This window comes from Dermacentor albipictus, chromosome 1 (genome assembly GCF_038994185.2).
Source record: "Dermacentor albipictus isolate Rhodes 1998 colony chromosome 1, USDA_Dalb.pri_finalv2, whole genome shotgun sequence".
NCBI lineage: Eukaryota > Metazoa > Arthropoda > Arachnida > Ixodida > Ixodidae > Dermacentor > Dermacentor albipictus.
Genome location: NC_091821.1, coordinates 208,345,357 through 208,366,212, shown reverse-complemented (window position 1 = coordinate 208,366,212; position 20,856 = coordinate 208,345,357). Strand labels below are relative to the sequence as shown.

General features: G+C 49.0%; 1 protein-coding gene across 1 annotated transcript in view; it reads right to left on the bottom strand.

Annotated features, from left to right (window-relative positions):
- The window catches only part of LOC135906665 (uncharacterized), a 42,901-nt gene extending 34,981 nt beyond the window's left edge, over positions 1-7,920 (bottom strand). Inside the window, exon 1 of the mRNA XM_065438200.2 lies at positions 7,534-7,920. Within this exon, the coding sequence (XP_065294272.1) occupies positions 7,534-7,883 (350 nt within the window). The 5' untranslated portion in view covers positions 7,884-7,920. The remainder of the gene's footprint in view (positions 1-7,533) is intronic.
- Positions 7,921-20,856: the final 12,936 nt, after the last annotated feature.

Sequence of the window (20,856 nt, the reverse complement as noted above, 5' to 3'; positions counted from 1 at the left end):
GTGGCAACGTGAATATTAAGTGAATATTAAAGAAATGCTTAATTGATCTTAGTTAATTACACCATTAAGCGGAATATAAAAATAATCTAAGGAGCGCCACATGACGGAAAACCATTACCGTTGGTTTCATTCAGTTGCGGCTAAATAATTTTTTTAAAACCTTTGGTTCAAGTTACGTGAAACACCGTGTATAAAGGGTGTCCCACGTAACTTTAGCCAAATGTTAAATATATGTAAACTCCAAGTAGCTCGACAGAATCAAGGCAATGTTGTTTGCCGTCGCTTTGAGATTAAAAAAATTAAATTATAGGGTTTTACGTGCCGAAACCACTTTCTGATAGGCCCGTCGTAGTAGGGGGGACTCCGGAAATTTGGACCACCTGGGGTTCTTCAACGTGCACCAAAAGCTAAGTACACGGGTGTTTTCGCATTTCACCCCCATCGAAATGCGGCCGACTTGGAGATACTCAGATTACTCATTTTTTCATTCCGCCTAATTAAACCATTATTCTTAATTAACTAATCAACTTCTCAAATATTATAACTAGATGAAAAATGTCAAAGAGAAAACTGTAGAGCAACATTAGAAACTCCTGATACAGCTTTCTGTGGTTCAATACGTTATACATAACATAGTTTTTACGCGCGTGAAAGAAGCCCGCGAATACACACAAAGTGCCTTGAGCGGCCAGTCGCGCGGCAATTTTGCGTGCATTTGCGGGCTCCTTCCACGCTAGGAAAAACTTTTATGTAGCACGCGTTGAGCAACAGCATGCTGTATCCGGAGTTTTTAGTGTTGCCCTAGAAATTTCTAATTGGCACTTTTAATCTAATTATAATATTTAAGAAATTGATTAGTTAACTAATAATAAGTATGCAATTAGACGGAATGCAAAAAAAGATAATCTGAGTACCTATACGAGCGACGGCAAACAGCATTACCTTGATTCTGCCCAGCTACTTGGCATTTACATATGTTTAACGTTTGCCTAAACTTACGTGGGGCACCCTGTATAATGATGCTGAGCACGTTTTCATTTAAGGTAGGCTCGAAGGTCTATTAGCAATATGGAAAATTCAATCTGCAGGTCGGTGAAATGGCGCCACTTTGTACAGTTACTTTTTTCTGATTTGTCACTAGAACGTGTTCTGCCGGCAATATACTTTATGCATGTGTCGATATTAAAAATAGAAGAAAAAAAAGTGTTATAAGCGGGATTCCTCAGTACAGGAGAGAGAGAGAGAGAGAGAGAGAGAGAGAGAGAGAGAGAGAGAGAGAGAGACATTTCTAGTGAGGTGGGGTGACTTCCTCGTAGGGTGGAGCCCTTAGTTCAGGGCCCCATCTGCTCGCGCCACTTCGCGTGCCCACCGGATCAGCCGTCGCTGCTCTTGCGGGTCTGAGCTGGTCAGAGCAGTCTCCCAGGGGGGAGGTGAAGGAATAGGGGAGTAACCAGGAGTGGCCGAATCCATGAGGTCATGTGAGACGTTGTCGAAGGCCCCCTTGAGGTCCAACGCGAGAATCGCTTCGGTTTGAGCTGTACTCGTACCATCCACAACGTCCTCCTTAAGTTGTAGGGGTATGGCCTGCGCAGATAGACCTACCTGCTCGATAGATGACTATGGTATTTGGGAAGAATTGGTTCACCTCGACGTACAGTTGGAGTCGCATAAGAACGACCTGCAGTTATGTATCTCTGTAGCAGCGTTTGGAGAAGAGCGTCATCAACCATTTGTTCTTTGTGGGTAATAGTGCGGACGGTGTTGGTTGTGTGCGTTTTCTGTATGCGTTGGGTTGAGTACGTGCTCTGAGGAGGGACCACGTTTTGGATGTACTTAGAGTGCCATTAAGGCGGCCGCAGAGGTTGCGCCAATTGTTATTGGTGCGGTTGATGGCGTATTCCTCCGCTTCTGCTGTGATCCGCACGATGCTTTGTTTCAGCCTGCAGTTGTGCCGCTGTCTCTTCCATCGTTTGGTCAGGCCTCTTCGCGCATGCCATGAGGTGGAGCAGATGTATGTGCACATCCGGTGTCTCCGTTGTTGCAGTGAGTTACTTGGTGGCATCTTTAAATTATGCTTGTAGCTGTTGTGTCCACTCGTGTACAGATGGCGCGTCGCGTTGTTGAGACTTGGTTCTGTTGCGCCGCAACGCGTCCCAGTTCGTTATTTTGACTGCACGTTCTGGGGCGCGTATGGCCACCAGTTGGACTCCTGAGGCTAGAATGATGTGGTCACTGCCCAGGTTGTCCATTAGGTTGTTCCAGAAACATCGAGTCAACCCCTTGAGCACTGTTAGGTCGGGACATGTATCCCTGCTTGCGTTGTTACCCGTTCTGGTTGTTCTGTCAGGTTCTGTCAGCTGAGTGAATCGATGAAGGGTTATGGAGTGGGCTAGACGGCGGCCTTTTGGAGTTTATGTTTGGTACCCCCAGGCTGGGTGGGACGCATTAAGATCTCCCAGAATAATCAATTTCTCGGCATGTTTGCTGGCGATCGAAAAAAAAAAAAAGAACTGTCCGAAGTCGCCTCGTCGCAATTTAGGTGCAGGTTCAGTACGGGAACTATATAGTAGACAGCAGTAAGTGAGGCTCTGACTTACACGTTTGCATGAATCGCTGAACATAGATAAAGTGCTAGCTTTCTTAACGATGTGTGCGTACAGTCACGCGCGATGAGAATAAAAAAGCACGAGCGAGATCTACTGTGACGTGCACCGTTGAGGGGCGTTTTTGGAGCGGTGGAGACGAGATGGTTGCTTCTCATCATCACCTGGTCACCGATGATGTCAATTCTAAGGCATGCGGCGAGCGCGTCCACCGATCCATTTAGGAAAACAAAGCGCTGGCGTGGGCTTCGGACCCACTGCGCATGCGCTACTTCGCCTGCGCCGCCGCTAGTGAATGCGCTCCGCGCGAGGAACACGTTCCTCTGTTTACGCTTTCTTTATGAATAATGAGCGACGCAACCGGTGAAAGTGTCTCGTCTGCCGCTGCTGTTAAAGGAGTCTGCGCGAGTAGAGGCTCAGCGCCGCCGACGCCAGAGGTGCGCGCCGCCGAAGCAGAAGGACTTGGAGAGGAGTGTGTCTTGAAGAAAGAGTATGTGTGTAAAAAAAAGAGAAAAAAGAACTGAGGACAACTAGTAAAACCCCAACTGCGACCTCCTTCCTTGTCCTCCCTTGTACCCTGTTCATGCGCACAGCGGCATACACGAAAGTTGACAGCATTTTCGCTGCGCGACGGCATCGACTTCTGAGCGCGTATACGACGTCATAACTGGTTAAATAACGCTGTTTCTTCCCTTCTGTTTGGGCGGGTGAGAGCGAAAAACATGTCGTAATTCACGGGGCCACGTGTTCGCCGCGCTCAGTTTTCTTGAGCTCGTCCGGGTGCGTACTGCCTTTACGTGAACCTGATAACTTATACCGAACACGTGCGCAGTGACAGAAGCACGTACACAACGACGCGCAGGGCTCATGCTGACCGTAGGCGCCGTTATACGCCTTTGATCCGGGCGGGGAAGTCCGCGTATACGCCCCGAAGGTTACCCGAAGCGAGTTAGCTTCGCTTCGAATAAGCGTTGCTTTTTTGCGCGTCGCTCATCTCATCGGCCGGTCAAACTGGCCTGACTACGAGCAGCTGCCACGCGCCTCATGCAATGGCTGGAAAACGTATCGTGATTGCCTAGCATATGTGCAGGAGCGACGGACTACGGGCGGTTCTTTAGATAGACACTTAGCCCTGACATTTAGCCCGCGTCGGCAGACAACCAATGTCGGAAGTCGCTGTTCTTGGCTTAGTCGCCTGACGCTATAAACGACTGCGAGGAAATCAAGCAGAGAGCCTTATTGAAATTTCTGCATGCCTCGGAATTGGGCGAACGGCTTTAGTATAGGCCCATCTTGTGATGTATACATACGCATCCACTCCTTCCCTTCTCATCATCATCATTCATCCATATAGTTTCACTTCCCTTCCTCCTTCCACGGCGCATAGCAACTGGCTATAGAGCGCACCTGTACTGAGGACGACCTTTCCTGTATTTTCTGTAAATAAAATATATTACTCTCTCTCTTGGCGGGAGGTGCACCATGACGTTGCGTATTGCGACATGCATGCGTTCTCGTATATTCGCTCGTGGCCTGCTGCATTTCCCCAAGTCAAGGAGGATCGCTTCGAGATCAAGGGTGCATGAGCTTCTGTGGTGGCGAAGGTCGGGGCTGTTTCCATGTAACACAGCGGTGCCCGAGACGTTACAGACCCAGCCTAACCCCACGAAGAAAGCAAAGGGCCCGTGTTTTCCACGAAAGAAGCAAGAACAGGAGAAGAAACAAAACAAAAAAAGAACGGATGATGAGCAGAAACCTTGAGACGAAGGTTACCTTCGCTGCAGGGAAAGCGCAGACTTGATCAGCGGCCAGATTCTCCGCAAAAACAAAACACTTTATGTTCGCTCTTTCACACTGAATGCGCAGCAGTCCGGCAGCGGCGTTGAGGCAGCAGCTGCTATGAGCTTTTCGTGTACAACGCTGACTGCGGAAAGTCAACAGCGTTTGCTACATGTGTGAATATTGAAGCCGTGGTTGAGTGCATAAAAATGGGCGGAGCGAGCGTTGCGCGCACTGGCCACCTTCTCTCCCACTCCGAACGGCAACCTCGCGTCGTGATCAAAGCAAGGAAGCTGAGAGATTGTTGGCACGCTGTCGGTCCTGCAGATGAAAGGGTGCCGAAACAGGTGGGGGGGGGGGGGGGGACTTGTCACACACGCACTACGCGGGGATAAAAGTGTGTGAGTTGAAGACACGCGTGTCAGAATATTTCGTCATTGCAGACCACTGGTTATAATAGGCGGTGCTGTTTCATTGCCTGTGACACAAGAACATTACATAAAAAAAAAACTACAAGTTCCAGGGTTTTACGTGCCAAAACCATGACATGTTAAGTCAAGCTAAAGTGATAGATTAACGCTCGAGAATGTCGAAGACGTCAATATTATCGCGAACAGAGCTTTAGAAATTGAAAATTTTAATTAAATGCAGCGCGCAGTTAGAGACACCCTCGGGACATTTAAGTACTAGCCCGATGACGAAGGCACTCCTCATTATAATTCTGTCAGTATAGGACTCAACCACTCGTAATAAAAATATAATTGTACTGCGCTATAAGATGAAAGAAAATGCTACTTGTCTAGTTCTATATGATTTTTAGAAAAAGAAAAAAAAAGAACTGATTGACGTTACCTCTGACAACGACGCGGGCGGTCGCATGGCTTCGTTTTCTACGCTCTGCGTCGCCTGCTCTTTCGCGTTTCAGTAGTTTCGTTATCGCGCAATGCTGCGCTGTTTTTTCTGCGCTGTTTTTTTCTGGCTAGCGAAATTCACACAAACTCCAAGTAGCGGAGAACGTCACGTCCACGAGATGTCGCGCGTTTGAGTTTTGCGCAGAAAACCGCAGCGCCGTCTGTCGGGCGACGGCAATAAAGGGCGGACGGTGGTGGTGTAGGCAACGTCACCACTCCGCGCTCAGAGGGGCGGGTGGTTTGAATTGCGCTAAAGGTAAGCGGACCCTTCAGACGCAATTATTTTCGTAAACTAAGTTTTTTTTTTCTTTGCACGAAACAAGCGCTGCGAGGTTTCTGGAACTTTAACAGTCCGCGTCGACTTATTTGCCTTTAGCGTCCCTTTAACGCGCACGCAGTGGCGTAGCAACGGGGGTAGCCGGGGGGCCGTGGGCCCCGGGTGCAAGGGGCCAGTGGGGGGGTGTCATATACGCCTGAAGACACCCGCAAATTGTTGATATCCTCGCCTTCCTCGACTACTCCCAGGGGGGGGGGGGGTGTCAGAAGACCTATGGGCCCCGGGTGCCAGACGACCTAGCTACGCCACTGCATGCACGTGAATATAAGTACACGAGCATTTTGCATTTCGCCGCGGCAGAGGTCGAATCCGTGACCTTCAGCTCAGCAACACAACTCGATAGCAAATGGGCTACCAGCGCTGATCATGGGAACATTATAATCACAATTCTTCGGTATGTGTCTTACCAGATTCTTTTTTTTTTCTGTTGCTGAGCGAGAACGATGTGGCGGGTTATATTTCCAACCACAGCGACAGAATTTCGATGGAGGCTGAATACAAAAAAAAAAAAACCCACTTCACTTTTGTTTAGGCTCACAATAAAAAAAAGCCGAAGTGATGGAAATATGGTTCTAAAGTATGGCGTCACTTAAAGCCCATATACGCAGCTTTGAGACGTTGATGAGCGACTGATGCGGTTTCAAGTCCCAAGGCAACTGTAAAGCCATTGAAAGACGAGCTAATCGGTATGAATTCGTTGTGGCTAAGCAGCTCAACGACCCGCGCGCATACGTGCGGCCGTAAGGTGGGACGAGGCAAGGCGCAAGACAAGGCACTTGTTGTGTCCCTTCTTCCAGCCACGTACCTGCTGCCTTGAGCTGTTTAGCCACAATGAATCCAAGCAACTCAGCAGCTCCGCTTGACCTCTCGGATCTCTTCAATGAGCGCTGAGGCGTCAATAGTTGGACGTTTTCTTTTGCTTTGCGCCCCTATCGAAATGCGGCTGTCATGGCTGCTAATCGGAAGTTGCGACCTGTTCGTCCTCTAAGCTGCCGGGGCGAGTACCGATACATCCTGCACGAGCACAAACTTATCTGGTAGAATTGTTTTTTTTTTCCAAGTGAAATTTTTTTACCTCGCCCCCTCACTTTGCGTGGACGGCTGCCTGGCTTAGTAAACTCGGCCGATGCTCGAGACAGCGTGATGAAATGTGCATGGTGGCTTGGAGGACAACTCCTGACATCAGTGCATGATGTGTGGCCTCACACGATTTTCTTTTCTTTTTTAACGCGGGCCGATCTCGTAGGCAGTACTATGTCATAGCAACCAAACGACTCGCTGCGTTAACCACTGGACCTAGCCAAACGGCTTCCAGCAGCATGTCGCAGCTTGTCAGCCGGCAAGCTATCGCTTGACTTTGGCAATCGTCCCCCGATTGTCCCCCGATTCTTTTTTCTTCGTCGACTTCTAACATTCCTTGAAATAAACGCAATCGTTCGCACGGGGACATCATTCTCGTCAAAAGTGAGCCATGCTGTGCATGCACGGCGGAGACCCGTGCTCCATTTCAGACAGTCGATCGCGCCACTAGTCGACTGCTCTATTTCGCGAACCGTTCGCACGAATTCGTGCCGGTGTTCGGGTAACTCGTCTGTCACGCGCGGTCTGTTTTCCCCGGGGCGTGGAGGTAGATAGCTCGAGCACCGCTCGCGATTCGAGGCATGCGAATGAGAAAAACCGCGACGATCTATACAAGCACGCTTCAGACGAGAGCAGCTGCCAGCTGATGCCCATGTGCATCAGCGGGCACCGAGGCACTCACAAAGTCGCACATCGAATAAGTTATGGGAGGCGCGGAAGCAATGCGGCGCGCGGGAATAAGTAAGCGCCCCCGCAGCGTGCGAAAGAAAGCGACGGATGTCGCACAAGAGGATCGAGAGGGCGACAGTAATTAGATGCTCACGTGAAAGTGGACGGCAGTGGCGCACTCATGGAGCTGCTCCTCGACGCCGTCGGTAGCGCGTCAACCAGCCGAGCCGCGATGCCGTCTGCTCGCGAGTGCTGCACGCTCGAGTAGCCGCGCACGGCGGGTGCATGCACACAGTGCGACTCGTCGCGGCGATTGAACTGCGACACCGGCGCGGCGCCCGACGTCCGCGAGTCGTAGTACGTCAGCCTTGCGTGCGCAGGCGTAAGTCGATTACGGGCCGAAGGAGAAAGACGAAGCGAAAGAAGAAAACAGCGCTCCGCGCATCGGCTTGGTGAAACCTCATTAAAGCGATGACTCAGAAGGTCGCGCGCCGCCTCGGACATCGCTGCGGACCGGATTTGAAGCGCGCGTGCGGTGGGCAGGTATACGGCAGCGGCCGGCCGGATCCAGCCGTCAAAGTGAGCGATCGGGCGGTCGCCGGTGGCACGTCATCGCAGCGGACGGTGTTCTGACGCGGGTCGGACGCGCGCCGTCCGGGGTTTGCCCCGCAGATGACAGGCTTGGCTCGAGGAAAGCAGCAAAAGTCCGCGGGGCGACTCTATTTTTCAGTTGTCGGGCACTCACTCCACCCGGCTATGCGGCTGATGCCGCATGAACTGAAAGAATTAACGACAAAAAAAAAAGGTGTTTTGTTTCTCGCTAGATAGTCCAATAATATATAGGGAAGAACTGTAGTGTTGACGGGCACATTATAAGAACAGTTAGCAGTTGACTATGGCTACTTCGCCGTAACGGTGCGAACGGAGGCCTGATTAGTTATAAAGGGAAACACAAACACCCCTGGGAAAGAAAGGAGGAACAGAGCGCGCCAAACGTACACCGCGGCGCAAAGATAATGCCGACTTGCTTTCGACACGTATGGCCGCGCGTAATGAGGAGGAATGGCTAGAATGAGAAGACGCCCAGGTTATGTCCGTTCAAATTCAAAAATAATTTTGTGGGGTGTCATTGGCTAAAAACACGACGTATGGCTACGAGGCGCGTTGTATAGCGGAGGACTCCGGATCGATCACCCGGGGTTCTTTAACGTGCTTGCATCTAAATGCAACTGCACGAGCGTTCTTGCATTTCTTTCCCATCGAAATGCGTCCGCCGCGGCCGGGATCGAAGCCGTGACCTCGAGCTTAGCAGCGCCACCAGGCACGACGCCACAGCCGCTAAGCTACCGCGCGGGTAGATCATATCCGTCCTATTCAGTCATGTAGCTTTCTGGGGAGCGATAAAGCCCGACGCACCTGCGCCAATAACACGGCGTAAATGGGCGCTAAAGGATGCTGTATGCTATATGCTATAGCTGTAGCTATAAACCGATGCTTTATGCTATAATCCGCCTTGCTGCAGGATGGCGCGCGGCGTAACTCCCGCGCCATATATACGCGCGGTCACGTGCTCGGCTGCGCAGATGCCACGTTCTGTCGTCATTACACGCCCGACGGCGGCGTGTGCTGTTGAGCGTGCGTGGATTGCTTAACAGTGCACGTGGAGCGCATTAGGATTCGTGTGTTACTTCAGTCTCGTAGGAACGGACGGGAGAGCACAGCTGCTGACAGTGATCACGTGAGCGAGAGTACGGCGCTCGAGCCAAGCTTCGACCAAATTCTATAGGCTGTTAAAATTTATACGGATTCCTTTTGCTGGATTCTGCTACAGTGAAGCTTTCTTTGCCTCTTCCTTTGACTTTCCCCACTCCTACGGCTGCTGCTGTCTCCCACACCGCGACGAGGGGGGGGGGGGGTTGGAGCGTGTGTACAGATGACAGGAGCGAGTCAGAGAGAAAAGGCGACGCGAGAAACTCGTTTGTACACCATCAGCGTCGAATGTGCCCAATGCCCTCTGGAGCTCCCTGGGCGTCGCCACATTAGCGTCTTGACGGCTGTAATTATCCGTGATTCCCCTCAAAAGCATTGCAGAAACTGCAGCGCTTCCCTTTCTACTAACATGCGAGTCCAGAGGGGATGTAGATAGAACTGTAGAGAGGACGTAGTTCCCATACAAGGTGGGGGGGGGGAGGTGACGTGAGAAGGCAAGGAAACCCTACTACTATACGACAGTCGTTGCGGGGGAACTGGATAAGCTTAAGTTCAAGACACGATACGGTACGTTCCTGACGTTCCTGCTATTTCTGAAAAATAAACACCATGCAAATATGTCAAGCCTACAAATTACGCAGGGCGCGCAGAAGCAGCACCGCATTAATTAAAGCACACCACAGGGGCCAGGCGACACTACGGAAGCGGTCGATCGTCACTTCTGTGCCCGCCGCGGTAGCTTTGCGGCTATGGCATTGCCAGAGGTCGCGGATTTGATCCCCACCGCCGCAGGCGCATTTCGACGGGGGCGAAATAGAAAACGCACGTGCACTTAGATTTTGGGACACGTTAAAGGACATCACGGTATCAAAATTAATACGGAGTCCGCCACTACGGTGTGCATAATAATCCGATTGTGGTTTTGGCACGTGCAGCCCCATAATCCAATTCAAGTTTAATACTTCTGCCACGATGCTATGTACCATGTGAGGCAATGGGAATGCTCAACCCTCTCAGAGGTTATGAAATATGACGCAAACAGCACAGAACAAACAGCACTGTGCTGCAAACAGCACAGAAAGCTTCATTTACATCGATTTCCACAGTGCGTGCACCTGCATAATTTGTTTTATTTAATTTTATTTTTATTTTCTTATCATCCACCATTCACGGCCGGTCGATCGCAGTGATATTAACTATTAACTCTCGGGGACAGACGGATATGATCTTCATGGACTTTGCGAAGGCATTCGATCAAGGGTCTCACCATAAACTGCTAAGAAAAATTGATGTTATGTTCAAAAATGCTGCTATTACTCAATGGTTCTCATCCTATTTTCTTTCTCGTGAGCAATATGTCGAAATTAGTGGTACAAGGTCTCAGATTTCATGTGTCAAGTCGGGAGTTCCCCAAGGCAGTATTTTGGGCCCCCTCTTATTCCTCTTATTCCTCTTATTTATAAATGACCTCCCGAATAAAATAGACGTTTCCATCAGGCTCTTTGCAGATGACTGCATTATATACAATAAAATTGATGCGGTAGGAGACCAGGCTAAATTACAAGCAAATTTTAAGAAAATAAAGAAATGGTGTGATGAATGGCAAATGGTGCTAAATCTGTTAAAAACTGTAGTTATGACAGTCTCTAGAAAGTTAAATTTCTTAAACTACTCTTATTTTATTAATAATCATGAACTGATAAGAGTTGATCAGCATAAGTATCTTGGCATGATTTTCACAAGTGATCTCCGCTGGAACCACCATATAGATTATGTGTGTGCCAAGGCCAACAAGTCACTCTGGTGTCTGAGGCGCAATTTGCCATTCGCAACTCAAGAAACAAAACTTCTAGCCTATAAAACATTAATTAGACCTATAATTGAATATGCTAAGGTGGTCTGGGACCCTTACACTGCTATAAGTATATCAAAAATAGAACGAATACAGCGTCTGGCAGTCAGATTTATATTCAATAAATATCGGCGGACGGACTCCCCTTCTCAACTTTGTGTACAGGCAGACCTACCGACATTCCAGGCTTGATCTAAATATGAAAGACTTAAATATCTTTACCTAATCATTCATCATCATGTTCATATAAGGCATACAGACTTTTTTGAAATTCTTTCTAGTGAAACCACTAGACATCGTCATTCAATGTTTATTCGTCCCCCTGTTATACATACCGATTGTTTCAAGTACAGCTTTTTTCCAAGAGCTATCAAAGAATGGAACTCCCTGTCGGAAGAAGCCGTTTCATCCTCATCAATTGATTTCTTCGCAAAACGCATTGGAAATATCCTAGGTTGTAAATAATATACTTAACTTTGTGTCCTTGTTATCTTCAGCGGTTTACGCTGTTACTTCTTGGTGTTATTAATTTTAATTTATTGTCCATTTTTGTGTTTCAATGCACAATTTTCCATGTACAAAATATGTGATTTATAATTGTTCGTATTCCTCTCCTGCTATAGCCCTGTGTGGGCTGGCAGTATCTGTAAATAAATAAATAAAAATAAATAATGCGGGCGGAGTGCCACTCGGACCGTTCGTAACGGTTGTAAAGGAGTAGCTTCGGAACAGAGTCGTTGCTTTATACCGAGCAGGAACGCTCGTCTAGGGCGTAGGTGTTGTGAAAACGGTAGTCGGCAGAACTATAGTGGCATTATACCTCCATTACGCTGGGGGTCCGTTGTTCTACAATCGGACACCATTTCTTTGATCAGAGGGGCCCCATGCGAATGGGGCAAGGAATGCTTCGCACTGAAGCTATACGACACTCACTGGCGAACAGTGAAAATGTTATTCACAGGCGACAGCTTAGCTGCACCCTGGAGCACGTGCAACTGAGCAGAACTTTTCGTTGGGCTAGTTGGTGCATGTTACTGAAGTACTAAAGCGCCAAACAGCGCTCGTCCGTGTCTCTTCTTGTGTCGTCTGTTTGGCGCTTTAGTACTTCAGTAACGTGCAACTGAGTTGGCGACGACTTCGTCTGGCGGTGATCAGTCGTGCCTGGTACGGAAGCGGGCTTTGCAGCGTCGGCTGTTATGGGCTCATAACTGGCTCGGTTATGGCCACGGAGTCGTGGCGTGTCGTAACACGTTGCACACGTTTTGTTAACGTAAGACCGCAACGCGACCGCAAGGGACTCACACTGCAATGCGTTCAGGTCCTCACTGGTATACTATATATACTGCTGACTGCATGGAGGTGCGTGCCCGCCCGCACGAACTTGTGTGTCCCATGGAGGGCGCGCCGGACGGCATTTCGTGTGGCGGCTGTTGCGCGCGTCAGGGAAGGCGCACAACGTCAACTAAGCCTTCAGCTATGATGTCACGGAAAGCGTACAACGTCAACTAAGCCTTCAGCTATGATGTCACGGAAGGCGCACAACGTCAACTAAGCCTTCAGCTATGATGTCACGGAAGGCGCACAACGTCAACTAAGCCTTCAGCTATGATGTCACGGAAGGCGCACAACGTCAACTAAGCCTTCAGCTATGATGTCACGGAAGGCGCACAACGTCAACTAAGCCTTCAGCTATGACGTCATGGAAGGCGCACAACGTCAACTAAGCCTTCAGCTATGATGTCCTTTGCATAGGGCTCGGGGGTTTTCTTAGCTCCGACAGCTTTCTAGAGTTGCGATGTCGACATTCGACCACAGGTCAGCGGAAAATGGGAATCGGCCATTTAAACAGCTCTGTCGCGATCAAAACAAGGCGTACGAAGTTACGCGACTCGTGGTAACAACGACGCTTACATTGGAGTTCATTTTTTTTTTGTTCTTCAATAAACATTTTTGTCGCTCTCTAGTTCTCTCTCAAATCCTATACTTCCGTACTTCCTTACAAAAATCGATCATCGGAAAGTTACCTATTCTAATGACTCGCTTCAGGGAACAGACAGAATGTTTCTTGGTCTAATTATAGAGAGGGCTAAACTAGATACCTGCCAGATTCTCGGCACTGATCACGTATACCAGTAGAGAGCGACGTACCTCTTTGTAATATTATGCACGGCACCTCGGTATTATCTATGCGACGTTTCGCTGCCGATAACGGTCACAGGCTCGATTGCAGGTCGCGCTGCTGCATTACGACTAGGGCGGAATGCAAAGTCACTCGCATGCTTCGAGAACCAGGCGCTCGTTAAGGAGCCCGCGAGATAGTCAAATTATAATCCGGAGTCCTGCGCCACAGCGTCCCTCGTGAGGATGATGATGAGCAAGCTATATCGAATTCGCAAAAGCTCCTCCCCCCCCCCCCCCTCCGCCTTGTAGAGGAGGGGGGGGGGGAACCTAGACGTCGGCCATGATCCCGTGGGCCCTCTAGCGTCCCTCGTACTACATATTTTTCTTTGCTGTCTTAGACACCATCAGTCAATTAACCATTTCGTTTTCATGTGTAATGCGGTTGCTGCTTGGATAGATTACAGGAGCCGCCATGTTCGGACCGCTTGGCTATGGCACTTCGTCATGCCGGAATCGGATTTCCGTCATCTCTCCGATGTAGTAACCACTGCCAAACTGCACACGACTACGCGAATGGTATGCGCGCACCAGCAAGGCATATATACGCAATAATGGCATGTGAATGTCCGTGCACGCGCAACTGAGCAAGGTGATGAAACGTTGTTCCGCTTTCGTTGCGCCGAAAGAAAGAAGAAGAAATAAACGGAAAAAAAGGAAAGTTGCACGTGAAGAACGCCTGCGCTATGCGGCAGTTGCGTTGTCCCGGAGTGCAGCTGTTGCGTGGCAGCGGCCCGAAAAAAAAAAGAAGAAGAAGGAAAGGTAAAGAGAAAAAAACCTCACGTCATGAATATACGTGACCTCCGAGGCCCATGGATGCAAATAGGAAACGCGTATACGCACGCGCCGGGGACCGCAAAGGCCTGGCCATCTTTGGAGCCAAGGTCTGCCCGCGCGCGATACATATGTAGTATGTATGTATGTACGTACCCATCGAAACGGCGCACTTCGTACATATAGTATACATGTATACTAACGCAGCGCAGATGAACCTTACAACGCAAAACGCGGCGGCAGTCCCGCTTCTGCCGACACCGGCGTAATCGCAAGGGCGCGGCACGTTGAAACGGGGTGTGAGGCAAGCAGCCTCTCCACAGCGACACTGAATGTTACGCACAAAGCGTGTGCCAGTTTTGGCATGAGTTATTTTTTTTGTACCCACACAAGTTCAACATACACTTCTATAAAGGGTGCATCGTGCTCGCTTAATTTTAGGCAAACTCGCTGAAAAGTTCTCATATAGCTTTAAAAGGCTGTGAAGTATAGGAATTAAGAGCTTTGACAAACGCTATGTGGCTGGGACTGCGGCTAAAATTATCGACAAGGTCGAAACTATCAAAACTGAAATCCGATGGTTTCCTGCACATATGGGACAAGTGGACGAGACTCGGCCCAACCTCAACGAGGTGACGAACGACCTGGCACGAGGACTTGCTTGCCGTGCCGGTCAGAACCGAACCGACGCCCACTACCATTCCGGGGAGCATAAAGATCAGATACTAACTTACAGCGACATCACTAAATATTACTACTTGGGGCGTAGGCTATTCCCACTGCCACACGTAAAATTGAACAGGGCTTAGGCAGTCACGCTACGTTTATTGCAAACCGGGACGTACCCCACTCCGTATTTCATATATAAAATTCCCCCCGAAAGAGAAATTAGGAAAGAATGTAACGTGTGCGATGGCATCATTGACATCAGACACATGCTGGCGGGCTGTCCCGCGACTCTCGCCGACCCCGAAGAAAAATGGCTTTACTGGCACAAGATGATATCTAGCTCTTCATATCAAGATCAGCTACGGGGCTGTCCAGAGGGTCCATGATGACGCCATAAGGCTCGGCCTGGCGGTGCCGACGAGGACGCGGCCCGCCTCGGTCTGAAAAGACCGGGGCTTCAGGACACTAATAAAGTTTTGTGAATGAATGAATAGTAAATAGCTGACCACGGAAACCTGCGGCGTAGAACGGATAATTTAATCGTTTCCGCTTCCACATATCTTTAGAGGAAAGGTGCGTGTAGCTATTATTTGTCTACCACCTGTTTTTTTTTTTAGGTTCGAACATATTTTCTTTTAAAATATTGCCCGTGAGATGTAGCGCTGTTCCGACTTATCACAGGTGCACTCGCTGAAGAGGTTTAAATTACCTCGGTGATGAGACGCAAAATTCAGTTGGTTCATTAAAAATGTGTGCAAATGGTTTATTATTCGCTTTACAGAGGTGGCGCTTGTTGCCGTAGTGGTGCTGCGGCCGGGGTTACAGACTCGGCTCTGCATGCCCGGGCGGGCGTCTCCTTCCGTGTCATGAATACGTGTCACGACGAGTCCATTAATTCGCTCTCTCGTAGGGCACCTCCTTGGCGCACTGCGCACTGTCCTTCCGGGAAGACTAATCGTGCAGCACGCGCGCGAGGAAGCCTTCTTGTTTATCACGCTGTCCAGAAGCCTCGTTTCTTTGAGCACAGACGCAACTTGCACCGAACCAGATTAAGCGCTACGTGTCGCTCCCTTCCTTGCGCTCAGTGCACGTGTTGCAAGTGCTACATTGGAGCGAATCATCGGTATAGCGAAGTCATGTCTGCTTTCTAGATGTCCGTGCCCAAGATGTAAATATAACGACTGTATCCATATTCCCGAACTGCACGGAGCTAGGGAGACTTTCGGGAAACTTAACAGGAACGCAAATGTATTTCGTATCACAATTTAAGGACGGATAATCTCCAAAGTGCTAGGTGCGCTGGTCTTACGATTTCTGCTAAGCAGACGTAACTTCGCTATATAATGATTGCCTTTAATTTCCCAATTTAAACCTGTCTTCCAAAGTGATCAATAACTTAAAACTCAATTCGTGCAAGTTTGTTGATCAGGTAACTGAACATTGCAATCTGTTGTCCAAGTTGCACTGCCTCTTCAAGTAGTCCACCCAAACAGGCCGATTTGCGCTATATGCTACAGACAAATAAAAAAGAGAACTGGATCTAACTAAGAATTCATCGACAATTACGGCACGCCTTAACGCAAAATTTGAGCGCAGCTCTATATGTGTTTTCACATCGCGATATATTGGCTGGCGCGGACAACCTGTCTCGTACGGCACGTTGCTAATCGGGAGATCGCGAGAGGCAGCGCGTGGGTGACGCGTGGGCGCGATTCACAGCAGCCGCCGCAGACAGACAGACCTCCGCTCATGCAGCGCTGCTTCCATGTGTCTGACGCGTGATACTCCGGCGCCATCTCGTAGCCATCGTCGCCGCAGAGCCCGTCTTGCGCGTTACTACGCTTTTCTTCTCACGCTTTCGCCATACCCTCCTCCTCCACTTTTTTTTATGGGGTTTTACGTGCCAAAACCACTTTCTGATTATGAGGCACGCCGTAGTGGGGCACTCCGGAAATTTGGACCACCTGGGGTTCTTTAACGTGCACCTAAATCTAAGTACACGGGTGTTTTCGCATTTAGCCCCCACCGAAATGCGGCCGCCGTGGCCGGGATTCGATCCCGCGACCTCGTGCTCAGCAGCCTAACACCATAGCCGCTGAGCAACCACGGCGGGTCTCCTCCACTTTCTGCCTCATGGTTCCCGCTGTACCCTCCTCCTCAGCTTTCCTCCTCGCGCTCTCTTCGCTGTCGCCGTCTTTCATCACCCGCTGTGCTTCGCGTTCGCTCTTCCATCCTTCGCTGTGCTCGTTCGCTCGGTCACGAGGGACGCCGAAGCACGCCGACGCTCAACGCAGAAACGGGTGCCTAAGAGCTGGTGGTGAGTTGCGAACATACAACCCCACGCTCAGAAGCCGAGTGTCTTACGCACTGGGCTAAACAACCACGTTTGCAGAAGATGAATACATCTGAACCATATGAATGTGTTGTACCCGATGTACAAAACGCATGTCTAAGGAAAACAGCTTCCGTGAAGGCTTTGTTGAAAGATTTGCTGATGGCGGAATTAAAAGCCATCTCGAAGACCACTTGTAGAGCCGTCCTGGAGCATTGTAGTCACCAGGAAAATTCCGATTTTCCGGAAATTTAATGCCAAACACGCCACATTTCCGATACGGTTCGGTGGTCGCGGTGTGCGCCTTCCGTTGGTATGTACGTTCCTTCACCAACCGAAATGCCACGATCACTGAGGGCCCATGTGCTTCACGTCGCGCAACACTGATAAGCAGTAAATGCGTTGATAAGGAGTGATGAGGGGTTATATTGGTCTCATCACGGTTGGCAATGTTTCGACGCAGATGGATAAGGTGCTAAAAAGGGATAATGGCTTATATTGGTCGGAGCAATTAGGATAAGGTTAATAAGCACCGATAATGGTTGATAAAGACCAGATCAAGTCCGATAAGGTTGATAAGAACAGATTACAGTTCACAAGAATCGGGTCGATTGCGATAAGGTTGATACCAACCGATAAGGGTTGATAAGGCTCGGATCGAGTCCCATAGGTTGATAACAGCCGATAAGGGTTGATAAGGGTCCGAGTTAGTCCGATAAGGTTGATAACAACCGATAAGGGTTAATAAGGGTACGCACTGGTGGTATTAAGTTCCATAACGCTGATAATGACACCGGGCTGCGAGCAGATGAGCAAGCGGCACCATGCTTACCCTTACTTAGAAAACTTCCACGGGAGTATCTGCATGAATTTGTTTTTAAAAAAAGGTACCACCTGTTATGCTGTCTGCAACCGGAAATAATAACAGCAGCGCGCTTCGCCAGATGGTGCCGTGACCAGAGACGATGTAGGCGCACGCATAAATATGACTGTCGATTGTCACTTGCAAGCGCAGTTGTTTCGGCGTGTTGCCTCCCCCCCCCCCCCCCACCCTCCCCGCCCCCGAAAAGCAAATGTGGCTCTCGATCGCGATGGCTGAATATTATGGCACACTATGAATGCCATGGCATATTATGCACGAACAGAAAAGTAAACTAAGCAAAGAACCACCCTAACCACGAGTTTAACATGTCGCATCTTGTTTGTCAAACCACCGTTATTCTTTCGCAGCATAATTAAGACGGAAGACGAGGCGCGTGGTTTTTTTCCGCATCAATTGTTCCTAACATAGTCCTGTGCCTTTATATATATATATATATATATATATATATATATATATATATATATATATATATATATATATATATATATATGTTCGAGTTAAAACTTATCAGCACTGTGGAGCGTTGACAAATGTCAACTGTAACACCAATACATTATGCGCACATATATTTCTCAAAACTGGTCCCATGCACAGAGGATTTTTAACAAATGAATAATACTCCTTTACTGCTTGACTTCAATTCAGCTATTGCGATCGCTGCTGTTAAGCAATTAGCTAAAAATTATTTCGGGACATTCTGTAAATTAACTAACATCACTCTGCAGTTTGTCTGGCAAATAGTGTCCGCCTGGCTTTGCAATTTTCTGCTTGCAAGTAGAAAATTGCAATATCTATATACCACAGCTTATCTTTAAAGAGTGTTTCCATTAAAAGAGACAACCTGCTATATCTTTCTCATAATGTAGTCGCCAACAGTTAGCCCAACCTCGCACCCCTGAAATCAGCAATAAAAGCCTAAGCTATACTAATCGGGGTGTGAGACCGGGCTAGTTGGTATTCCATGCTCAAGTGACTAGCGCAAGAGTGGTCACGGGACACTAAAAAGGCGACAAGGACAACCGCTAACTTCCAACTGGTGTTTATTACAAAATGTAATAAACACCACTTGGAAGTTAGCGGTTGTAAATGTAATAAACACGAGTTGGAAGTTAGCGGTTGTCCTTGTCGCCTTTTTAGTGTCCCGTGACCACTCTTGCGCTAGTCACTTCAGCTATGCTAATCATGCGGTGATCTCTTTTCTGGAAATCGACGTGACGAAAGCTTTGAAAGTTTGCTTTCTGGTGGCGGCCTTTATACCGTGCCACTACTACAGACTGAGTGCGTAGCTCAAGACGACCATCCGCGCCGACCCCGAAGCGTGTTTTCATGCGAGACGAGCCAATGCCTATCTGTGGAAAGCCGCCGCGGCGATTTGTTTCGCGCTTCATATTACCACGCAGAGCGATATGCTTTATCCCAGGCGCTTGAACATAACGAATATGTCGAAGAGAGCTTCCACAGACGTCGTTCTCTTTATGCTTTGGAAACGGCGGCTTGTATATATTTTCTCTGACACAATTAATCAAAGCTTATCATTTGATGCGCACATGTATTGGGTCCCCTGCGATTCGCTTGCTATTCGAGGTAACGCAAGAAGTTCAGTCTATGGGGGAGCCGTGGTGAAACTCGGGCATGTGTCGATAGTTCGCCAATCTAGTTGGAGTACACAAGTGACCTAACAGCTTAAGAGCGAACTTGAACTGTGAGCGCAAAATAAATGTTAGGAAGATAGCTCATTGTCTAGATTACCACTCGATACAGAAACGTGTCCCTTTCTTGTTTATTTTCTTTTCATGAAATTCCTGGATGACTTTATGTTGGGAAGTCCTAGACTTCTTTCTCCGGTTGTGGGAGTTCTCTCTCTTTGTAAATGCTTGTCTCACATGAACCGGACCCCCGCATTCCGTTGTAGCGTCGTCGAGGGTACCGGCTCAAGCGTGCACAACGTCTCCCTGCAAAGCGATGCCTTTCGCAAGAACTCGTGCTCAAAAGAAAATGCTGCAAATGTGGCATAACAGATTATGCATTATTCCGCCTTACACAAGGGCGCACCGACAGGAAAAGGGGAAGTTGTCACCCTGCCCAGAGGTGAGCCGATCCACTGCCTCCTGCCTATAGGAAGATTCTTTTCGAGTTAAGTGTGCTGACCAAAAATTTGCTAGTACCCGTCTCACGATGACTATCGACGGCGATGCGCCTAGCATTGCAGCAACGCAGCGACGCAACGCATTGCCGCCGTCGAAACGCGTTATGTAGGGGGCGTTTATTCTCTCGGGCTTCCCACTGCAAGCTTATCTCAAAACTGGCGCTACTTTCAAAATTGCCTCGCGAAATCACGGGCTTCTGTTCGTGCATTGCAATATCTATTCCAGTGTAATTAGTTTAAAAGTTATTCGGTGAACTTTTGGTAATTAGTCAACTATGCGTATTGATTTGCAGTGCAAGTAACGTAAGTTGTTCGAGTATACCAGCTCAATAAATAGATGTGTGCTAAGATGTCACGGGCAAGTTCTAAAAAAAAAAAAAAACCTTAACGTTAAAATAAAACACCATATAACATATAGCCACGATAATTTCACGGCGAAATTGGCGCAGCTAGGGACGACCTTCGGAGGTTTGTGGCGACCTCTTGTTCGAGACCGCGGTGCTCGTCCGCTTACGAATGGACAGAGCACGCCCGTCAAGGGCGTCGTTTTCGCGTAACCGTCCCTGAAACGCTACGCCGGCTCACTGCGAGATGCGCTCTCTGCGTGCACGTGTGCGTGCGCCGGGGCGGGCAGCTGTGCGCGTAGTGTTTTACTGTGGCATCCAGAGATCGCCCCTTGGGTGAGCCGCCGCGCCCGCTGTGGGCGAGGGAGACACTGTCCACTACACACAGTGTGACGACTATTCTTGACGGCGTTTAGGACAGTGGGAGTTACGGTGTGAGCCGGCGCTTCGTCGGATGATTAGAGCACTCACTGATCCGATACGAGACAAAGGCGCACAGCGAATGTTCATTTTCGGACGCACTGCGTTTGCTTCCGCGCTACCACGCCGCATGCGTCGCCGGAGACAGACTGCGGCAAGCGGGCGTCGA